Source organism: Ictidomys tridecemlineatus, chromosome 6, assembly GCF_052094955.1.
Source record: "Ictidomys tridecemlineatus isolate mIctTri1 chromosome 6, mIctTri1.hap1, whole genome shotgun sequence".
In the NCBI taxonomy this organism is placed as follows: Eukaryota; Metazoa; Chordata; class Mammalia; order Rodentia; family Sciuridae; genus Ictidomys; species Ictidomys tridecemlineatus.
The window spans coordinates 169,002,687-169,023,648 of NC_135482.1; the positions used below are offsets into that span (position 1 = coordinate 169,002,687).

At 35.6% G+C, this 20,962-nt stretch overlaps 1 protein-coding gene across 3 annotated transcripts; it reads right to left on the bottom strand.

Annotated features, from left to right (window-relative positions):
- Positions 1-4,667: 4,667 nt before the first annotated feature.
- Rfxap (regulatory factor X associated protein) lies at positions 4,668-11,022 on the bottom strand. 3 transcript variants are annotated; one of them, XR_005732146.2, is made up of 4 exons: positions 10,238-11,022; positions 8,101-8,208; positions 6,310-6,497; positions 4,668-4,951 (listed from the first exon to the last, which is right to left on the bottom strand). XR_005732146.2 is itself a non-coding variant. In XM_040281589.2 (3 exons), exons 1-3 carry the CDS (start codon positions 10,718-10,720, stop codon positions 6,387-6,389), a joined length of 702 nt encoding a protein of 233 aa, XP_040137523.1. In that variant the 5' UTR covers positions 10,721-11,022; the 3' UTR covers positions 4,668-6,386. The 3 variants fall into 3 exon arrangements, 1 of the variants encoding a protein (XP_040137523.1); XR_005732145.2 differs by having other exon boundaries at positions 5,772-6,497; XM_040281589.2 differs by having other exon boundaries at positions 4,668-6,497.
- Between the last annotated feature and the right edge of the window lie 9,940 nt (positions 11,023-20,962).

Consider the following 20,962-nt stretch of genomic DNA (forward strand, 5'->3'; position numbering starts at 1 on the left):
ACTTTCTAAAGTAATATAATTAGGGTTAGTTTAAATAAAATTCAACTTCTAACACATTGCAAAAACTAAGGCTTAATCTGTAGAAAAGATTTATTCTGGGGCTGGGATTAAGCTCAGTGGCAGAGCACTTGCCTAGTTCATGTGAGGCACTGGGTCTGATCTTCATCACCACATAAAAATAAAGGTATTGTGTCCAACTACTATCTATCTATATATTTAAAGCTTTATTATATATATTTAAAGCTTTATTTTATATATATATATTTTTTGAAAGCTTTATTATATATATATTTAAAGTCTTCTTCTTACGGTCCAGTGATAGTGGATATATCCTCAGGATGCAAGGTGCGTTTTCATATTGCACTGGCCTCACTGCAATGATTACAATAGTATGTAATAAGTAACCTGGGATGAGAGGGCATCTAAGTCCAGTATCTGTGCTATCTTAAACAACTGATTTAAACTCTGCAATCCTGCTTCTGTATCTATAATAACAGTTGTGCACGTATTATAGATTGTTGCAAAGAGCACCTAAGTATGTAGAATTGTTTGGGAAACTATAAAAGTCCTAGGAAACTGGTTTTTTTTGTTTGTTTGTTTCATGTTGTCTTTAACTTACATTTTGTGCACTTTCAGTAGGGAAGTATGCATTTGGGACCTCAAGATGGATGGTAAGAAACTCTGGGTGAGGAGAGGTTTGTAGTTTGGATATGTAATGTCCCCAAAAGGTCATGTGTGAGACAGTATAAGAATGTTTAGAGGTGAGGGGCTGGGGTTGGGACTCAGTGGTGAAGTGCTTGCCCAGCATGTTGTAGGGCACTGGGTTTGATTCTGAGCACTGCACATAAATAAATGAATAAAATAAAGGTCCATCAACATCTAAAACAATTTTTTAAATGTTTAGAGGTGAAATTAGTTTATTATAGTTGTAACCTAATCAGGGAACTAATCTACTGATATGGATTAATGGGTTGATAACTGAATGGGCGTGGTGGGAGAAGGTAGGTCACTGGGCCTTTGGGTTTGTATTTTGTCCCTGGTGAGTAGAGCTTTCTTTCTTTGCTTCCTGATTACCATGTCCTGAGCTGATTTCCTCCTCCACACCCTTCCACCATGTTTTCTGCCTCACCTCAGGCACAGAGAAATGGAATTGGCCATCTATGGACTGAGATCCCTGAAACAGTATATGCCAAATAATCCTTTCCTCCCCTAAAATTGTCAATGATGAAAAAGCCAACTGAAATGGGGGGTGTATGAATCTCACTACAAATATGTGCACATATTTGCAAAGGAAGATTCATTAGTAAAAGCTTATTTTTTTCCATAGACTCAAATAGAAAGCAAAGGAGAAATAATTATTAAGTACAAGGTGTCTACTCTTTTTAATTTCTGACACAGTTTTTAGTTTGTAGTATAAAAATATTTTTGAAAAGATTCTATGTGCAATGTAAAAATTTAAGTAGTATAAAAGGTTATTTCAACAAGATTGTCTCCTGACCACCCTTGTGGCCCTGACCTCCTACCCAAACTACCAGTGCCCCCAATATTCTTTTATGAAAGCAATTTCCAATTCTATATACATGTATGTCTGCATGCATATCCAAATTTTAGTAACCTACAATTTGCCTATTTATGAATAGCAACTAAGAGTTTAATTACCATCTACTTACCATTCTTGGCAAATATTGAGACACACTTTTTTGGAAGGATACCTGGTTGATTGCCTTCTTTTTCTCCATAGTAGTTTGAGCTGACTATGCCTGAAGCAAAACAACTATTTTATAGTTTTTTTCTTTCTTGCCATTTAAAAAAATTAAATTTCTACATACTTTAGAGCTGCTGGTTAATGAGCTGTAACAAATTGCCATGGGCTTCCTCCTAAGTGAGCCTTCCCTAACTCCCCTTCTGTCATTAAATCCTTTAGCTTTGTTTATCCAATGCTCTAAGTCAAATTCTTCCAGAAGCAGACTAGGAAGGGTCTTTAGTTGAGCAAAGGGCCTACTTAATTGATATACATTGGTATAAAGTATAATAAAAATTGGGGTAGCCATTAACTTATTATAATGAGTAGTATTTACTGTTTACCTTCAAGGATTTTTTCCTTAAAAATCTCTTGTATCCTCTCTCTTCCTACACTTGCACTGCAACATCACAGAAACCTTTAGTCCCTGTGGGTCTCATTCATTCTCTGCTCAGCCTTAACTCTCATCTCCTATTAAGTACTGTTAAAAACACCCTAACGCCCTCATCCTCTCTGTCAACTAATTGGACTCTAGATCAAACCTATAATTTATCTTTTCTACTATCACTGCCGGGTAAGTCTTGTCAAATAATATCACCATGACAAATTTATGGCTCCCAGGAGTCCAAGTCTTTAATGCCACTTGCCACTTCTTTTACCTTCAGTATCATTTGGGGTACAAATTTGGCTGGCTATACTAACAACAATTATGATAGACATTAAAATGACCATGGGTGGGAGGAACAATACATTCCATTTTTCTTTCAAGTAAGTAATCCCAAAGCATCCCAGGCTAGGGCTGTGATTCTGTTCCCTGAGGCCATCCAAGCACAGTTTCCTTTTATCTTATTTCACTTTCCCCAGTGAGTGACCATTTGGCCCATGGATGATCTACTGCTTTGTCTACATTCCAGGAAGCAGGATGGAGGAAGAGGGGAAACTGGTTGCTTTCTCTTTTTAAAGGTACTATCTGGAAGTTGTACACATGGCTATTGCTCAATATTCTACAGGCCAGAATTTATTCATGCCACATCCACCTGCAAGGACCACTGAGAATATCTTTAAACAAACAACTATTTAAAAAATTGAAGTTCAAAACATATACTGCAAAGGTAAAAACCATAAATACATAAACGGCTGAACTTTCACTAATTGAATATGAATGCATAACCAGAATGCTGAACAACAGAGTAGCACCAGAATGCTGGAAGCCTCCTGCCATGTGGAACCACTGTTTTGTGATCTCAGAGCACAGTTGCACCTGCATTTCTATTTTATTAAGTGGAATCATGCACACATTATTTGTCTGGATTCTTTGGCATGATATTAATGTGAGAATTGTATTTTATATATTATTGTTGCAGGGCTTCATTTCTAATCAAAAGTGCATTACCATTAAAGCAGGCTACCAGCTGCTGGTTACCTCTCTCATTGGCTTTAAGGTAGTTACTGAACATTTTTTCTATAAAGTCCTTTACCACTTCCTGTAGCCCATATTAACAGATTATTTCTCTCCCAACTTTGCTGGAAAATGGAAGTTGTGAAGTCCTTTATGTTTTTTTAACTATTTTTTTTAGTTGTCAATGAATCTTTACTTATTTATATGCAGTGCTGAGAATCAAATTCAGCGCCTCACAATGCTACTAGGCAAGCACTCTACCACTGAGCTACAACTCCATCCTATTCCTTTGTTTTTATTACAAGTATACACATCCATACTTACAAAATTTCTTTTAATCTAATATGAAGCTGGTACAACATCACTCCTGCCACATTCTGTTAACAATCATCATAGGGTCTGCACAGATTCAAGGAGGTGAAAAAGTAAAATCCAATTCTTAATGGGTCACACTGCATAAGAGCAGGTGTGAGGGAGCCTTGTACTTGGCATTCCTAGGCCAAAAGCATGGGCATAACCACTTAAAATCATAGTAATCATATTAAGATCTATGAGAAATAATGTTATTGTTTTAAGCCACCATATTTTTTAGTGACTTGCTATGTAGCAATAACTGTAATAGTGTATGGATTACCTACTGTAACATGAATGCTGTGTTAATAAACCATCCTAGAACTATGTCCCTTACAATTTTTAGCATTTATTATTGCTTCATAATCTATAGGTCAATAGGATCATTCTGCAAATCTGAGCTAGGCTCGGCTGATCTTGGATGCATCAAACTTATTTGCAGTAAGCTGTCTTGCAGGTCAGGCTATTACCCTAGTTGTTGGATAGAAGTCTAAAAAAATAGGTGGAAGAGTTTAAAACCTTAAGAAGTCTACTTGTGGCTGATTCACTGTTATTTAGTCTGAATTAACTTGGTCAAAACAAATCATAGGTCAGTCCTCTAGATTTAAGGGGCAGGAAAATAAATTCAGTCTTGGTGGCAGGAGCTGCAAAGTCATGAGTACACAGAAGAACACAAAACTGGGGACTAAATAAATTTATCCCAAATAAGAAAAAACTTCATTGCTTTCATAGTTTTAAAGGAATAAATTTTTCAATGTGGTAGGCAACAAAACTAAATTGTATCCGAAAACTGCCTATTCTTAATTCAAAATAGTAAAGGGACAGCTACTTTATTCTAAAATATATCCTAGGATGAAGATTCCGAGCCATTCAATGAACTTCATTAGGGTTTAACAGCAGTAATCATCTCAAAGCTCTACTCACTACATATATTTCATCCCTTTCCACTCAGCTTTCACTGGCCTATTACTTTTCCTCCTTTCCTCTTCCTCTTATTCCATCTGAAGAAGCAAAAGCTGATTTTTTTTGTTGTTGTTGTTCCTCCTTAAAAATCATCTTAAGCTCTAAGGATTCAATAGAGCTCTCAATAGTGTCAGTACAATAACAAATAGGAAGTATATTCCTCTGCATCCAATGTGAAACAATTAAAGAAAATAGACAAATAAATAAGACAACTGAAAAGGTCAACAACTGAACTTTAATGATATAATTTTGGCAAAAGTGTTTCTGCAGATATTTAAGTAGAAAACATACATAAAAATGAAGAAAAACATTCTTTCCATAAGTGCTTCTTAGAACAGCTATGACTAACTTTAACATAATATATATCTCAGAGTTAAAAAACAAGAAACTAACAAATTTTTGTAAGTTCATCTTGGGACACATACATTTATTATTCTAATATCTCTTGATATTTGATTTGTTATTTTTATTGGTAGCTTTGCCTTTTCAAAGTTTTCCTAGGAGAAAATACAAAAAAAAAAAATGTGTTCAGATTACCCATCATTCTTTAATAGTATTTAGGAATAACACAGTCTTAAAACACAGTCTTAAAATAGTTGAACATCAAAAACCATTGATGAAATGTTGAAGTGCTGTTATTTTTAGATTCTTCTTTTTGAAAAGAATCTCTTTTTCATTTTCTTAATGAAAAATAAATATTAAGATTTGTCTGTCCCAGCATTCAGTTGAGATACATCTATACTATTCATAAATTCAACACATAAGTTATTAAATAACTTTCACTTACTATTTACTGTATCATTTAAAAAATTTTTTTAAATTTTCATTTATTTTTTAGTTTTGGGTGGAGACAATATCTTTTATTTTTATGTGATGCTGAGGATTGAACCCGGTGCCTCACGCATGCTAGGCGAGTGCACTACCATTTGAGCCACATCCCCAGCCCCTACTGTATCTGTACTACCTTTCCATTCCATAAAAGGGTCTTGTCTAGTGGGAGAGCAACACTAATAGGTAACAGAAAAGTGAGAAGCCAACTTTAGGAGATGTATTCATTCTGGCATACTTGAATCTTTCATGTAGGTTTTACCAGCACATCTCTCTTTTTTTAAAAATATTTATTTTTTAGTTGTACACAATACCATTATTTTGTTTATGTATTTTTATGTGGTGCTGAGGATCGAACCCAGGGCCTTGCACGTGCTAGGCAAGTGCTCTACCGCTGAGCCACAACCTCAGCCCACCGGCACATCTCTTAATTGCACAGACAAATAATGATCAATGATAACTTTCCTTAGATGTATAAAACATGCTTACCTCTCTGTCAGCTCCAATCTTAACTGCAAAGAAAGATTATTGTCAGAACCCAATTCTAGGTGCTCTAACTACATCATATCTTTACAACTAGCTATCTTAAGTGTTTCTTAAGAGAAACATCATTAACATTGCTGGTAAGATAATTTTTAGTTGTGTGGGACTATCCAGACGCTGCAAAACATTCAGCATTCTTGGCCCACTCACTAAAAACCAGCAATTTAAGTCCACTATGACAACCTAAAAAACATATGTCCAACTACCTTTTGATGAGAACCACAGAGTTAGATATTCCAAGATTATTACCTGTTAACTTCATGGCTTGCACAGAAAGTAACTGGCTTCATTATCTTCAGTAACAATGACTGAAGTGGAACATACTTTTAGAAAAAATTTTGATTAAATGCTACTCTGGGGAGATAAACTGATATTTTCAAACTCATGTTCACCTGAAAGGATGCAAAAAGTGCAGTACTTATTTATCCCCAATTGCACACATACATTTACAGGAAAATGTTTATATTCTACTGGCATATCTTACCCAATTATCTTTAGTATAAAAATATGTTCATCTATTACAGTAAGAGAAAAACATGTTGAGGATCCTGATAAGTTTCCTCACACAGATGCTCCTGGAAACTGCTGCTGTCTTTGCTCCAAAACTTGCTGATTTAATAGCTGCTGCTGCTTCTGCAAAAACTGCACTACTTCTGGACTTCTTAGTAATGACTTAAAGAAAAAAAAGAAAAAAAATTGTTAAGAATGTTACTCTTATATAGTCAGATTGTATTCATGCTATAGAATTATTCTGATGTGTCCCTACACAACAAACACTATATTTACAAAATTAAACATGCCTTAATCAAACTCATTGTTGTAGCTGATGGACTGCAATCAAGCTGCAAACTAATAATAAAATTTGATGTGATTTTGGCCCCAATAAGTTAAAAAAGAAAAACCAAATAAAGTGGGAATATTATCATTAAATATTTTCAAATTTTATGAATTATTTTATATTACTTTTTATTGAACAGTTTGATTTAAAAAGTATTGGTAAAGATAGTCCAAAATCTTATTAAGTAAATGTACAATTATCTACTAAGCTGTTATGATACATCTGGATATTTAAATTGCTTTTTAACTATTATTTTACAACTTGTGATAAATACATTTCTGGCATTCTCCTTACACTTAACTTTATCCATATTTAGAATTTACTTTTTGCAAAATATTAGTTTTGATTTGAGTCAAGAGGTGACCATTTAAGACTCCTGATATATACTGCTTGACTGCTTTGTAAAACTGCTGTACCAACATAGGACAATAGAATGTCAGTGCCCATTTCATGAAATCTTCACCATTATTGTGTGCAATTATTAAATAATTTTCACTTACTATTTACTGTTTCATTTTATTGATATTGACTACCTTTCCATTCCATTTGATACTAATACTTTTGTTTTTTATCATTTGCAGTATATTGAGGCTAAAGGTTTTTCCTCATCAAATTATTTGAATGTTTTTGCCAGGCAGGGTGGGATATGCCTACAATCCCAGCTACTTGGAAGGCTGAGATAAAAGGACTGCTTGAGCCTAAGTTCAGGAGTTTGAGACCAGCCAGAGTAACACAACAACAATGCTATCTCGAAAAAAAAGAAAAGATCTCAACCATAATAACCACAGACTTTTATATTTGTGGCAATTATTTTTTTCCCTTTGTTACTTTGCATTTTGATTTTTACTGTTTTTGACTACAGCATTCACTTTTATGGGTCAAATTTATAATCTTTTTTGTTACTTTGTCTTTTAAGCTAGAAACACCTAATGCCAAATTTTTTAGATAAAATCCCAATTCTATTTTTTAAAAATTTTAAGATTCAGGAATTTGGTGTACAGTGGGTGGGTATATTCTTTTATGACCTCAAATTACTAATATTCCAATAATCAGTGAACATTCGATCCTTTACTATTTACTTCTGATTCCTTCTATCAAATTTGCAATAGAGATCTGTATTAAATATTGGCTTAATCATACTTCAACATTAAAGCATTATTCCATAAACCTCAGAAAACAAGGAAAGTCTCTTTTAGAATTCTATCTTTCTCAGATAGTCAAAGTTTAGTTTAGTCATTGAAGAAACAGAATTAAAAGTATTCCTGCTCTTACAGTCCTCACGACATCTATGAGATTCAACGTGTGCTGGCAAGTGGCAAAATACAATTTTGTTAGCCAGTTAATAAATTTTAAAAATCTCAAACACTAAAACAGTTCCACTTACAACAAACAACTTTCATTAATAGATTTGCAACTATTATACAAGCCGATTCTTACCAATCTTTTCTGATTTAACACTTGTTCTAAAAGAGTAGGTCTTGCAGGACGATCCCCAAAAGATCCTGTTCTTTGTTTGACAATAGAGAGTATATTGTCTGGACTTTCCTGGGATATAATAAAAACAAACAATATTAATAGTTAACAGCATAATAACCCACAATGGTAAGCATTTCAGAGATGTAATGAACTCATCTTTGCTTCTCTTCCTTTTGCCCAGTTCCTCTGAAACTTTGGGAAAGCCTCTCATTGTCATAGGAGAGGTGCTATGGAAGTTAACTATATCTCCTCAGTTCCCGCCCTCCAGGATTTCAACCTGGATTCTTCTGCATGTTGAAGGGGGAAAAGTTGGGGTGGGAGGGTGATGAGTTACTTCAGAGCTATCTTCATTGTTATAAAAAATGTCAAGCGGAATTGAACATTCTCCTCATATGGAGCTATCTGGGTCAAGATACAGAGTCTGCCTGCCTTTGAATGAAATATATGAACTCAGAGGCAATTTTACACTGCTAATGAGACACTAGATAGTTTTTAGCCCAATTTATAACCAAAATAAGGGTGAGGCAATAAAACATTGCTTAAACAAGCAAATGATAAACAGCTTTCAGAATTCAGTAGGAGTCACTAGGGGGAAAAAAAGAAATTGGTTTGAAAGTATTAGAGAGCACTGGCATAAATAGTTTCTTGCCACTGATATAAATAAAACCGGTAAGTCCTATAATGATGACATTACCCTCAGATATCAAAATCTAAACAAATCAGCATACTTACTAAAAATATATACCCCTAGTTACCTTAGAAAATCTAAAGTACTTAACAATTTCCCTGGCATAACAAAATACTGTTCCAATTATCTGAAGTATTCTGACTCTCCTTTCATGGAGCAGTATGGGAATAAAAGTGAAGCTCTACAATTAGACTGCTTATGTTTGAACACTTGCTGGCTGTGTGACCTAGGCCAAATTACTTACCCTTCACGTGACTCAGTTTCCATCTATGTAATACAGAACCTACCTCACTGATGAAGAGTTGTGAGACTCCACTTACAGCCTAGCACAGAAGAAACAGCCTCCTTTCTGGCCTATACACATTTCCTCTGCAAAGCCTTTCCAGAGTATCTCAGCCTTCAATGAGCTATTCCACCTTAAACTACTATAGCAGTACTATGGTGGCCCTTATTATATTCTAAATGGCTCTTTTCAACAAAGATCAAGACTTAGAGCTCTTATAATCTCCTCAAAACTGGGGAAGTGTCACACAAGAAAAGACAAATGGCCTAGTATTACAGTAATTAATTCTCCTCCCTAAAAAGACAAAACAAAACCCATGCAAATTATTTTAAAACAGAGAAATTATTAAAGTTCTTTTTGGGGAGGGGTTATGGATAGGGAGATGCTAATTTACTATCTATTTGTCGTTTATACATTTCCCCCCACACTACAGACGTACATGATGGTAATTCAAAACAAAAACAAAAAACAAAACAAGTAAACAAAAACAGTCAAGGATAAAATACTTCCTTGAAGAGGAGTATTATCTTTTCTCTGTAAAGAATTCTGAAGTGTATGGGTACCTGTGGAACATATAAGGGACAAACCTGATTCCTTTTACTAACTTCCATTCTGTACTAAGTAAGATGATTATTTGCATAAATTCTTTAATCCAAGATCTGGTAAAATATATTATTTTACAAGAATAGAGGTGGGTCTAGGATCTACAGGGATCCTGAACTGTATGAATTTGTATGCAACATTAAACATCTGTATATGTTTTTTTTTTTTTCTGGAACAGTCTTCATTAGGTTTTATCAGACTGTCAAAGGACTCCTTTTACCTCTAGTAAGTGGTGAGGACAATTCCAAAAGATACAATCCCAAATGCCATAATTCCAAGTACTGAACTTCCAAGAGATCAAAATCACTTAAGCCTAAGTTCTCTAATGTCTAAAATCCCCAAAATAATAATTCTGAAAAGTTAAAATTCCAAAAACCATAATTCAAAAGGGTAGTACCACACAGAAAATGATGTGACTGCAACCTCCATCATCCAGGAATAAGTGGGCATGTCCTGGCAATAGGGTTTTCGGCAAGCGTGGGGTCTCTTCTTCCATCTCCCACTCCCCAGGACCCCTGCAATACCTCCAGTTTGACGTTTCCCGCGCTGCCAGATGAGGTGGCCCCACCACAATTCAGGGCCTGGTCGCTTTTCTTCTTTTTGTACTTGTCCTTGTACATCTTGTTGCGGTGTTTCTTGCACATCCACGGCTTCCGCTGTTTGGCCACTTGGCTCGTGGTCTCATTGCAGCCCTCATAGGTGCAAGTCTTGCTCATGTTGCCCCCGCCGCTGCCCCGTCTCCGGGTTCCCCCGCTGCAGCTCTCGCCGCCAGAGTGTGTCTCCTCGTCCTCCAGATCCTCCAAGCTGGCTGTGCTCTCGCCTCCCCCTGGGGGGTCCGAAGTGTCCAACAGGTCCGCTTCATCCTCCCCTGCGTCCTCCTCAGCATCCCCTGACACTTCACACGGGTACCCAACCGGCTGTCCCACTCCGACGCTGCCCGACGGGAGCGGGGCCTGCCGCAGGACGCTCTCCGCGGAGGCCTCGTCCTGCCCCCCACATGGGTGCATCACCAGCAGAGTGAACTGAGAAGCCGGGGCCGCGATGGGGGCAGCAGCCAGGGCCGCGGCTGCAGCAGGGACCGGGGCCCCGGGGCAGGGCACGCCGCCTCCGGAGCCCGGCCCCGCGCCCTCGGCGACACCCGGCACCTCCGTGCTGCTGAGTCTTGGCCGGGGTCCACGACCCCAGATTTTCAGCACCTACGGAGCCCAACGGCACTTGACAAACCAGAAGACAGCCAAGCCACAGGAAAAGGCGCTAGGTCCGCGAACGGACCCCGACTGCGTCTGCGCAGCACTACGCTCGTGAGCGTCCTGACGGCAGCGGCTCTTGGAGCTCGGTGTCTCTGAGGGCGGGGCCGAGTGGGACCTGACTGACTGCGCATGTGCGGCTAAACCCAAATTCTCTGGCGGGAGACGCTGAAACAGAAGCTGAGGTGCTGCGTGGTCAAGTATGGCAAGACCACACGCTTTTTGGCTGAACTTACTCTATTTAGAACTTCTCAAACTGCTTTTCTATTGGAATTCCACTGTGTAAATTAAGATACTTCCTAAACATGTTTTTGTATGTTTCAGAGTTGGATTGATTTTAATTCCATTTTCAAATCTTTCCAGGGTCCACATTACATTTTTTTTTAAAGGAGAGAGAGAGAGAGAGAGAGAGAGAGAGAGAGAGAGAGAGAGAGAGAGAGAGAGAGACCTTTATTTATTTATTTATTTTTTATGTGGTGCTGAGAATCGAACCCGGGTCCCGCCCGTGCCAAGCGAGCGCTCTACCGCTGAGCCACAATCCCAGCCCCACATTACATTTTGTACACATCTTTGTTGTGGAACGAGAGCTATTTATTCAATTTTCACTATTCATGTCTCACTCCTCTATGGCAAGCGCTGTAATTATTTCTAACTCTGAATTCTCTACCATATTCCTTTTTGATGGGTTTAGTATTACTCTGATTTTTATACAACATAATTACTGAACAGATTATTTTTTTTAAAGAATTGTCCGTTTGTTCCACTCTGGTCCTGCTGGAAGTTACTACATCTCATGGTTGGATTAAAATGATGAAACGTGAGTTTGTGTGTGTGTGTGTGTGTGTGTGTGTGTGTGTGTGTGTGTGTGTATACAAAAAAAGTACTAGAGAGTGAACTCAGGGCCTTGTGCATGCAAGGCAAACACTCTACCAATTGAGCTATATTCGCAGCCCCCTTTAATTTTTTTTTTTTTACCTGACAGTAGAGTATATTTTGAAATACAAATATAGAATAAATATAACTTGTTCCAATTATTGTGGCTGTACATGATGTGGAGTTGCATTGGTTGTGTATTCATATATAAGGATAGGAAATATATGTCTGATTAATTCTACCATCTTTCCTATTTGCTTCTCCCCTCCCTTCCCTTCATTACCCTTTGTCTAGATCAAAGTCAAGTCTAATCTTCCCTTTCCTTGTTGTGGGTTAGCATCCACATGTCAGAAGGAACGTTCTGTCTTTTTGGCTTTTGGGGACTGGCTTATTTCACTTAGCATGATATTCTCCAGTTTCATCCATTTATTGGATGAAATGAAAATGCCATAATTTCATTCTTCTTTGTGGCTAAGTAATATTCCATTGTGTACGTATATACCACATTTTCTTTATCCATTCATCTGTCTGAGGGCACCTAGGTTGGTTCCATACTATGAATTGAGCTGCTATAAACATTGAAGAGCTGCATCATTGTAGATGCTGATTTTAAGTCCTTTAAGGGTATATTCCAAGGAGTGGGATAACAGAGTCAGATGGTAGTTCCATTCCAAGTTTTCTAAAGAATCTCCATACTGCTTTCTAGAGTGATTGCACCAATTTGCAGTCCCACCAGCAATGTATAAGTGAACCTTTTCCCCCACATCCTCGCCAACATTTATTGATGCTTAGATACTTCATAATTGCCATTGTGACTAAGGTGAGATGGAATCTCAATGTGGTTTTTATTTACATATCTCTAATTGCCTGAGATGTAAGAATATATATATATATATATATATATATATATATATATATATATATATATATATCTTTATTTATTTATTTTTGTGTGGTGCTGAGGATCAAACCCAGTGCCTCACACATGGTAGACAAGTACTCTACCACTGAGCTAAAATCCCAGCCCTCAGATATTTTTTGACCTTTCGATTTCTTGTGTGAAGTGCCTATTCAGTTCCTTAGCCCATTTTTTGATGAGTTATTTGTTTTTTTGATGTTAATTTTTTTTGAGTTCTTTGTATATCCTGGTGATTAATGCTCTGTCTGAGGTGCTGTTGGTTAAGATTTTCTCCCATTCTGTAGGCCCTCTGTTCATATTCTTGATTGTTTCCTTTGCTGTGAAGAAATTTTTTAGTTTGATACCATCTCATTGATTCCTTTTTATTTTATTAATTTATTTTAATTGAGTATATATGACAGCAGAATGCATTTTAAAAAATGTTTTTAGTTGTAGACGAACACAATACCTTTATTTATTTATTTTTTTATGTGGTGCTGAGGATTGAACCCAGTGCCTCACACATGATAGGCAAGTGCTCTACCACTGAGCTATAACCCCAGCCCCCAGAATGCATTTTGATTCATTGTATACAATTGCAGCACAATTTTACATGTCTATGGTGGTACATAATGGGTCGCACCATATGTGCGTCATACTTCTACCTACAGTAATGATGACATCTCATTCCATCATCTTTCCTGCCCCTATTCTCCTTCCCTCTCTACCCTCTCCTTTCCCTCATCAAAATTTCTTCATTTTTCCCCCACGCCGCCCCCCATTATGGATCAGCATCCACTTATCAGAGAGAACATTCGGCCTTTGGTTTTTTGGATTCGCTTAATTCACTTAGCATGATATTCTTCAACTCTATCCATTTACCTGAAAATGCCATAATTTTATTCTCTTTTATTGCAGAGTAATACTCCATGGTGTATATATACCACAGTTTCTTTATCCAGTCATCTTTTGAAGGATATCTAGATTGCTTCCATAGTTTAGCTATTGTATATTGACCTGCTGTAGTATGCTGATTTTAAGATCCTTGGGTATAGACTAAGGAGTGGGATAGCTGGGTCCAATGGTGGTTCCATTCCAAGTTTTCTAAGGAATCTCCATACTACTTTCCAGATTGGTTGCACCAGTTTGCAGTCCCACCAGCAATGTATGAGTGTGCCTTTTCCCCCACATCCTTGCCAACATTTATTGTTGTAGGTATTCTTGATAACTGCTATTCTGATTGGCATGAGATGAAAGCTTAGAGTAGTTTTGATTTGCATTTCTTTAATTACTAGAGATGTTGAACATTTTTTCATATATTTGTTGATCAAATGTATATCTTTTTCTGAGAAGTGTCTATTCAACTCCTTAGCTCATTTATTGATTGGGTTGTGGTTTTTTTTTGGTATTAAGTATTTTTTAATATTTATTTTTTAGCTTTATGTGGGCACAATATCTTGATTTTACATTTATATGGTGCTGAGGATTGAACCCAGTGCATGCTAGGTGAATACTCTACACTGAGCCACAATCCAGCCCCTGGTGTTAAGTATTTTGAGTTCAGAAGTGTGTGTGGCAAAAATTTGCTTCCAAAATGTAGGCTGTCTCTCCACCTCATTGACTGTTTCTTTTGTTGAGAAGAAGCTTTTTAGTTTGAGTCCATCCCACTTCTTAATTCTTAATTTTATTTCTTGTGCTATAGGAGTCTTATTAAGGAATTTCATTTCTAAGCCCACTTCTTCTAGTAGGTGCAGAGTCTCTGGTGTAATGCCTAAGTGCTTGATCCATTTTGAGTTGAGTTTTGTGCAGGATGAGAGATTGAGGTTCAATTTTATCCTAGTATATATGCATTTCCAGTTTTCCCAGCACCATTTGTTGAAGAGGCTATCTTTTCTCCAGTGTATATTTATAGTGCCTTTATCTAGTATGAGATAACTATATTTATGTGGGTATGACTTTCTGTCTTCTAATCTGTTCTATTGTTCTTAATATCTGTTTTTGTGTCAATTTCATGCTGTTTTTGTTACTATAGCTCTGAAGTATAATTTAAGGTCTGATATTGTGATGTCTCCTGTGTCATTTTTCTTGATAAGTATTGCTTTAGCTATTCTGGGCCTCTTTTTTTTTTTCAAAATGAATTTCTGACTGCTTTTGCTAGTTATATTAAGAACATCATTGAAATTTTAGTAGGAATTGCATTAAATCTGTATAGTGCTTTGGGTAGTGTAGCCATTTTGACAATATTAATTCTGCCTATTGAAGAACACGGAAAATCTTCTAAGGTCTTCTTTAATTTCTCTCTTTAGTGTTCTGTAGTTTTCATTGTAGAAGTATTTCATTTTTTTTGTTAGATTGATTCCAAAATATTTTATTTTATTTTATTTTAGGCTATTATGAATGGTATAGTTTTTCTATACACCAATGAAGACTCAGCTGATTCTTATTTGGTGTATAGAAATACAACTGATTTATGGGTGTTAATTTTATATCCTGCTACTTTGCTGAACTCATTTATGAGTTCTAGAAGCTTTCTGGTGGAAAAACTCCTCTAGAAAGCTTCTAGATGTTTTTTCCCATCCTTATTCTCATTTAAGTATATATATTTTTATTTCATCCCTGATTTCTTGGGTCTTCTAAATATAGAATCATGTCATCAGCAAATAGGGATAGTTTGAGCTCTTTTTTTTCCTATTTATATCCATTTGATTTCTTTCTTTTGTCTAATTGCTCTGCCTAGGATTTCCAGGACTATGTTGAATAGGAGTGGTGAAAGAGGGCATTCCTGTCTTGTTCCAGTTTTTAGAGGGAATGCTTTCAATTTTTCTCCATTTACAGTCATGTTGGTCTTGGTTAGCATATATAGCTTACCAAGGTATGTTCCTACTATCCCTAGTTTTTCTAGTGTTTTTAGCATGAATGTATGCTGAACTTTGTCAGATGCTTTTTCTGTATCTATTGAGATAATCATGTGATTCTGATCCTTAAATCTATTGATGTGATGAATTACATATTGATTTCTGTATGTTGAACCAAACTTGCATCCCTGGAATGAACCTCACTTGATCATGGTGCACTATATTTTTTTAAAAAAACTTTTTTATAACTTTATTTTATTTATTTACTTTTTATGTGGTGCTGAGGATCGAACCCAGTGCCTCACCTGTGGTAGACAAGTGCTCTACCACTGAGCTATAGGTCTAGCTTAGCACTATCTTTTAAATATATTTTTTTTTGTATACAGTTTTTCAGTATTTTATTAAGAATTTTTGCATCTATGTTCATCAGGGATATTGGTCTGAAGTTTTCTTTTCTTGATGTGTCTTTGTCTCGTTTTGGTATCGAAGTGATATTAGCTTCATAGAAGTTTGGAAGGATTCCTTCCTTTTGTATTTCATGGAATAATTTGAGGAGTATTGGTGTAAATATTTCTTTGAATGTTTATAGAACTTGGCTGAGAAGCCCTCTGGTCCTGGGCTTTTCTTTGTTGGAAGGCTTTTGATGATGTCTTCACTTTCATTGTTGGAAATTGATATGTTTAAATTTTTTATGTCTTCCTGATTCAATTTGAGTAGGTCATATATCTCTAGAAATTTGTAGGTGTCTTAATGATTTTCTATTTTATTAGAGTATAGATTTTCAAAGTAGTTTCTGATTGTCTTCTGTATTTCACTAGTGTCTGTGGTGATATTTCCTTTTCCATCATGAATTTCAGTAATTTGATATTTATCTTTCTCTTCATTAGTTTGGCTAAGGGTTTGTCAATTTTTTATGTATTTTTTTCAAAAAACCAACTTATTTTTTGTTGCTTTTTGATTTGTTTTTTGGTTTCAATTTTATTAATTTCAGCTCTGATTTTAATTATTCCCTGTCTTCTACTGCTTTTGGTGTTGATTTGCTCTTCTTTTTCTAGGGTTTTGAGACATATAGTTAGGCAATTTAATTGGTGACTTTCTATTCTTTTAAAGAATACATTCAATGCAATGAACTTTCCTCTTAGAACCACCTTCATAGTGTCTCAGAGATTTTGGTAACTGTGTCGCTATTCTCATTTAAGTATATATATTTTTATTTCATCCCTGATTTCTTCAGCTGTCCATTGGTCATTCAACAGTGTATTATTTAAGTCTCCAGCTTCTGTTTTTTATTTTATTATTGCATTCTAATTTCATTCCATTATGATCTGATAAAATACAAGGTATTATTTCTATTTTTTTTGTATTTGTTAAGAGTTGCTTTGGGGCACAAGATATCATCTATTTTAGCAAAGGAGTTATGAACCGCTGAGAAGAAAGTGCATTCAGTTATTGATAGATGAAATATTTTATATATGTCTGTTAAGTATAAATTGTTAATTGTATTTTTTATTTCTGTAGTTTTTTTATTAAGTTTCTTTTTTTAAGATCTAACAAGTGGTGAGAGGTATATTAAGGTCACTTAGTATAATTGTGTTGTGGTCTATTTGGTTCTTGAAATTGTGAAGGGTTTGTTTGATGTATGTAGGTGCTCCATTATTTGGGGCATAAATAATTAAATTGTTATGTCTTGTCAATGTATTGTTCCCTTAAGAAGTATAAAATGGCCTTCTTTGTCCTTTCTGATTAACTTTTGGCTTGAAGTCCACTTTATCTGATATGAGGATAGAGACACCTGCTTATTTATGAGATCCATGTGAATGATATGTTTTTTTCCCATCCTTTTACCTTCACTCTTTGCCTATGAGGTAAGTCTTTTGGAGGCAGCATATTATTGGGACTTATTTTTAAATTCAATCTGCCAGTCTATGTATTTTGATTGATGAGTTTAGACCATTGGCATTCAATGTTATTATTGAAAAATGATTTTTATTCCCTGACATTGTGCTTTATTTCTGTTTTTTTATTTTGAATTAGTTTCTCCTTTGATTGGCTATTCCTTTAGTGTAGTTCCTCCTTTTGCTGTTTTTCACTTTTATTTTTTATTTTTTCTTCATGAAATATTTTACTGAGAATGTTCTGTAGTTCAAGCTTTTTAGTTGTGAATTCTTTCAACTTTTGTTTGTCATGGAAGGTTTTTATTTCTCTGCACATCTGAAGCTTAATTTTGCAGTGTATAGTATTCTTGGTTGGCATCCAATTTTGTGCAGCACTTGGTATGTATTGTTATTCCATGAACTGCTGGGCCTTCAGGATCAACCCAGAGAAATAAATCAGTTGAGATCTAGATTGGTTTCCTTCTGAAAGTAATCTCACATTCTTCTCTGGCAGCCTTTAAAATTCTGTCCTTATTCTGGATGTTGGATATTTTCATAATAATGTGACTTGGTGTGGGTCTGTTGTTTTTATTTTATATATTTGTGGTCCTGTAAGCTTCCTGTATTTGGTTTTTCATTTCATCCTTAAGGTTTGGGAAATTTTCAGATATGATTTTATTGAAAAGATTGTGCATTCCTTTGATTTGTATCTGCAAGCCCTCATCCATCCTGATAAATCTTTTAAGTTTGGTCTTTTCATGCGATCCCATATTTCTTGAAAGTTTTGTTCATGTTATTTTAATATCTTATCTCCATGGTCAGCTTTATCTTCTGTATTATATAATTTGTGTTTATTTCCTGAAACTCTGTTTTCCAATTGGTCTGGTCTGCTGGTGATGCCTTCCTATGAATTTTTAATGGTTTATTGATTTCTTCATTTTGAGAATTTCTGCTCGTTTTTTTTTTCTTTTTTAAGAACCTCTCTTTATTGGATCTTTTGCTTCCTGTATTTTCTTCCTTACATCATTGTTATCTTTGCAGATCAATTTAGCTATGAACATTCTAAACTCCTTCTCTGTCATTTCTTCCACTGTGGTGTTATTGAATTATATTTATTTGTTTGAGATGATTTTTTTCCCTTGCTTTTTCATGTTGTTTGGGTGTCTACTCATTTGACAGTATGATTTTGAGGGAGTAGAGTTTCTTCCCTGTGGACTTATAAGAACTCTGAAGGTTTCTAGTACCTTACAATTTAGGGGGAGACAGATAATACATCAACCAATACAAACCATTTATAGCATCTAACCAAATAGTTCCTGCTTAGATATCTATTATGTTAATTTTCACAATAAACAGAGATGATGTGTTTAGGTGTTGTCCACAGTTAATACAGTAGGATTATGTACATACTTACACTTTTAAGTTGTGAACAGAGATAGAAAAGAAATAATGTAGGAAATGATGTTTGTGAGGGAGGGGGAGAGAAAATAGAAGTAGAAAATGGAGGAGGAATGATAGATCAGTTAAGGTTGGCTATTAGTAGAGGAAAAGACATAAAGAGGTTCAAGGGAAACAGGTGAGAGAAAAGATGTATATAATAAAAATTTAAAAATTAATAGTAAAAATAAAAGTAAAATAGTATAAGAACAAAACTGCTGTAGTATAATGAAATATATTAGTCCTCAAACTTTTTATCTATAAGAAATAACTGCCTTAGCGGCTGGGGTTGTGGCTCAGCAGTAGACCCTGGGTTCGATCCATCCTCAGCACCACATACAAAAATAAACAAGTGAAATAAAGGTGTTGTGTCCAACTACAACTAAAAAATAAAAATAAAATAAAAAAGAGAAAGAACTGCCTTAAAAAGATGTTAGGAATGAGAAAAACAAAAAATAAAACAAAAACCCAAACAAAGCAAGACAAAACTAAACAAACAAAAATAGGTCTGAATATGTATAAGTGTCCATGAATCATTCAGGTCACAATTGAACATTGTCCTTCATTGTGTTCTTTAAGGTAAGTCTTAACATTTTCATTAAATACAGTGAAAATATCTGAAAAGAAACATCAGATGACAAATATTTTTTAAAAAACAATCTATTATTTTCACCAGTTCATGAGCAAATGTTGATCTCTTTCTTAGTCAAATCCTAGGAGGGAATGATCCCGCTGTATTCTTAACAAAGCATACGTAGATAAATGTTCTTTTTCTACTTACTCATTACTCTTGGTCTGGTTAGGTTATCATTTGACCTATTGGAAAAGAAGGCAATGACTATATAATAAATAATAAATCCATTCACATGAAGATGTTAGGGTATAGTGTGGGTAAACCATCAGTAACAGTGTTAAGGGAGAGATTTGGAATTAGACAACTTGTTGACACTGTTCTGTGTGACCATAGGAAGTTAGTAATAGTCTCTTTGAATTTCAGTTTTCTCAATGGTAAAACAGGGGAGTCAGTGGCTTACTGGAGTTAGTTGATGAGGGTGGGTTGTTAAAATTCCAGAAATTTAATAAGCCATAGAGTTAAATACTATCAGTATTAAAAAATCAAATCTCATGAACTTAAATTGTATGACAAATATGATTAAAAACTCAATATTGATCACTTTTCAGTTATAATTATTTTTAATTATTTTACTCCATTTTACCATTATTTATACTCTTTTTTTTATTGTTGGTCGTTCAAAACATTACACAGTTCTTAATACATCATCTTTCACAGTTTGATTCAAGTGGGTTATGAACTCCCAACTTTACCCCGTATACAGATTGCTGTATCACATCAGTTACCCTTCCATTCATTGACATATTGCTTTTCTAGTGTCTGATGTATTCTGCTGTCAGTCCTATTCTCTACTATCCCCCCTCCCCTACCCTCCCCTTTTCTCTCTCTACCCCTTCTACTGTAAATCATTTCTTCCATTTGTATTATCTTGTCTTACCCCTCCTTTCCTCTTATATATCATTCTCACTCCCTTTCCCTCCCACCTCTCATCCCTGTTTAATGTAAATCTTCTTCTCAAGCTCTTCGTCCCTACCCTGTCCTTGTTTACTCCCCTTATATCAAAGGGGTCATTTGGTATTTGTTTTTTAACGATTGACTAGCTTCACTTAGCATAATCTGCTCTAATGCCATCCATTTCCCTCCAAATTCTATGATTTTGTCATTTCTTAATGCAGAGTAATACTCCATTGTGTATAAATGCCACATTTTTTTTTATCCATTCATCTATTGAAGAGCATCTAGGTTGGTTCCACAATCTTGCTATTGTGAATTGTGCTGCTATGAACATCGATGCAGCGGTGTCCCTGTAGCATGCTCTTTTTAAGTCTTTAGGGAATAGACCGAGAAGGGGAATAGCTGGGTCAAATGGTGGTTCCATTCCCAGCTTTCCAAGAAATCTCCATACTGCTTTCCAAATTGGCTGCACCAATTTGCAGTTCCACCAAAAATGTACAAGAGTGCCCTTTTCCCCGCATCCTCTCCAGCACTTAT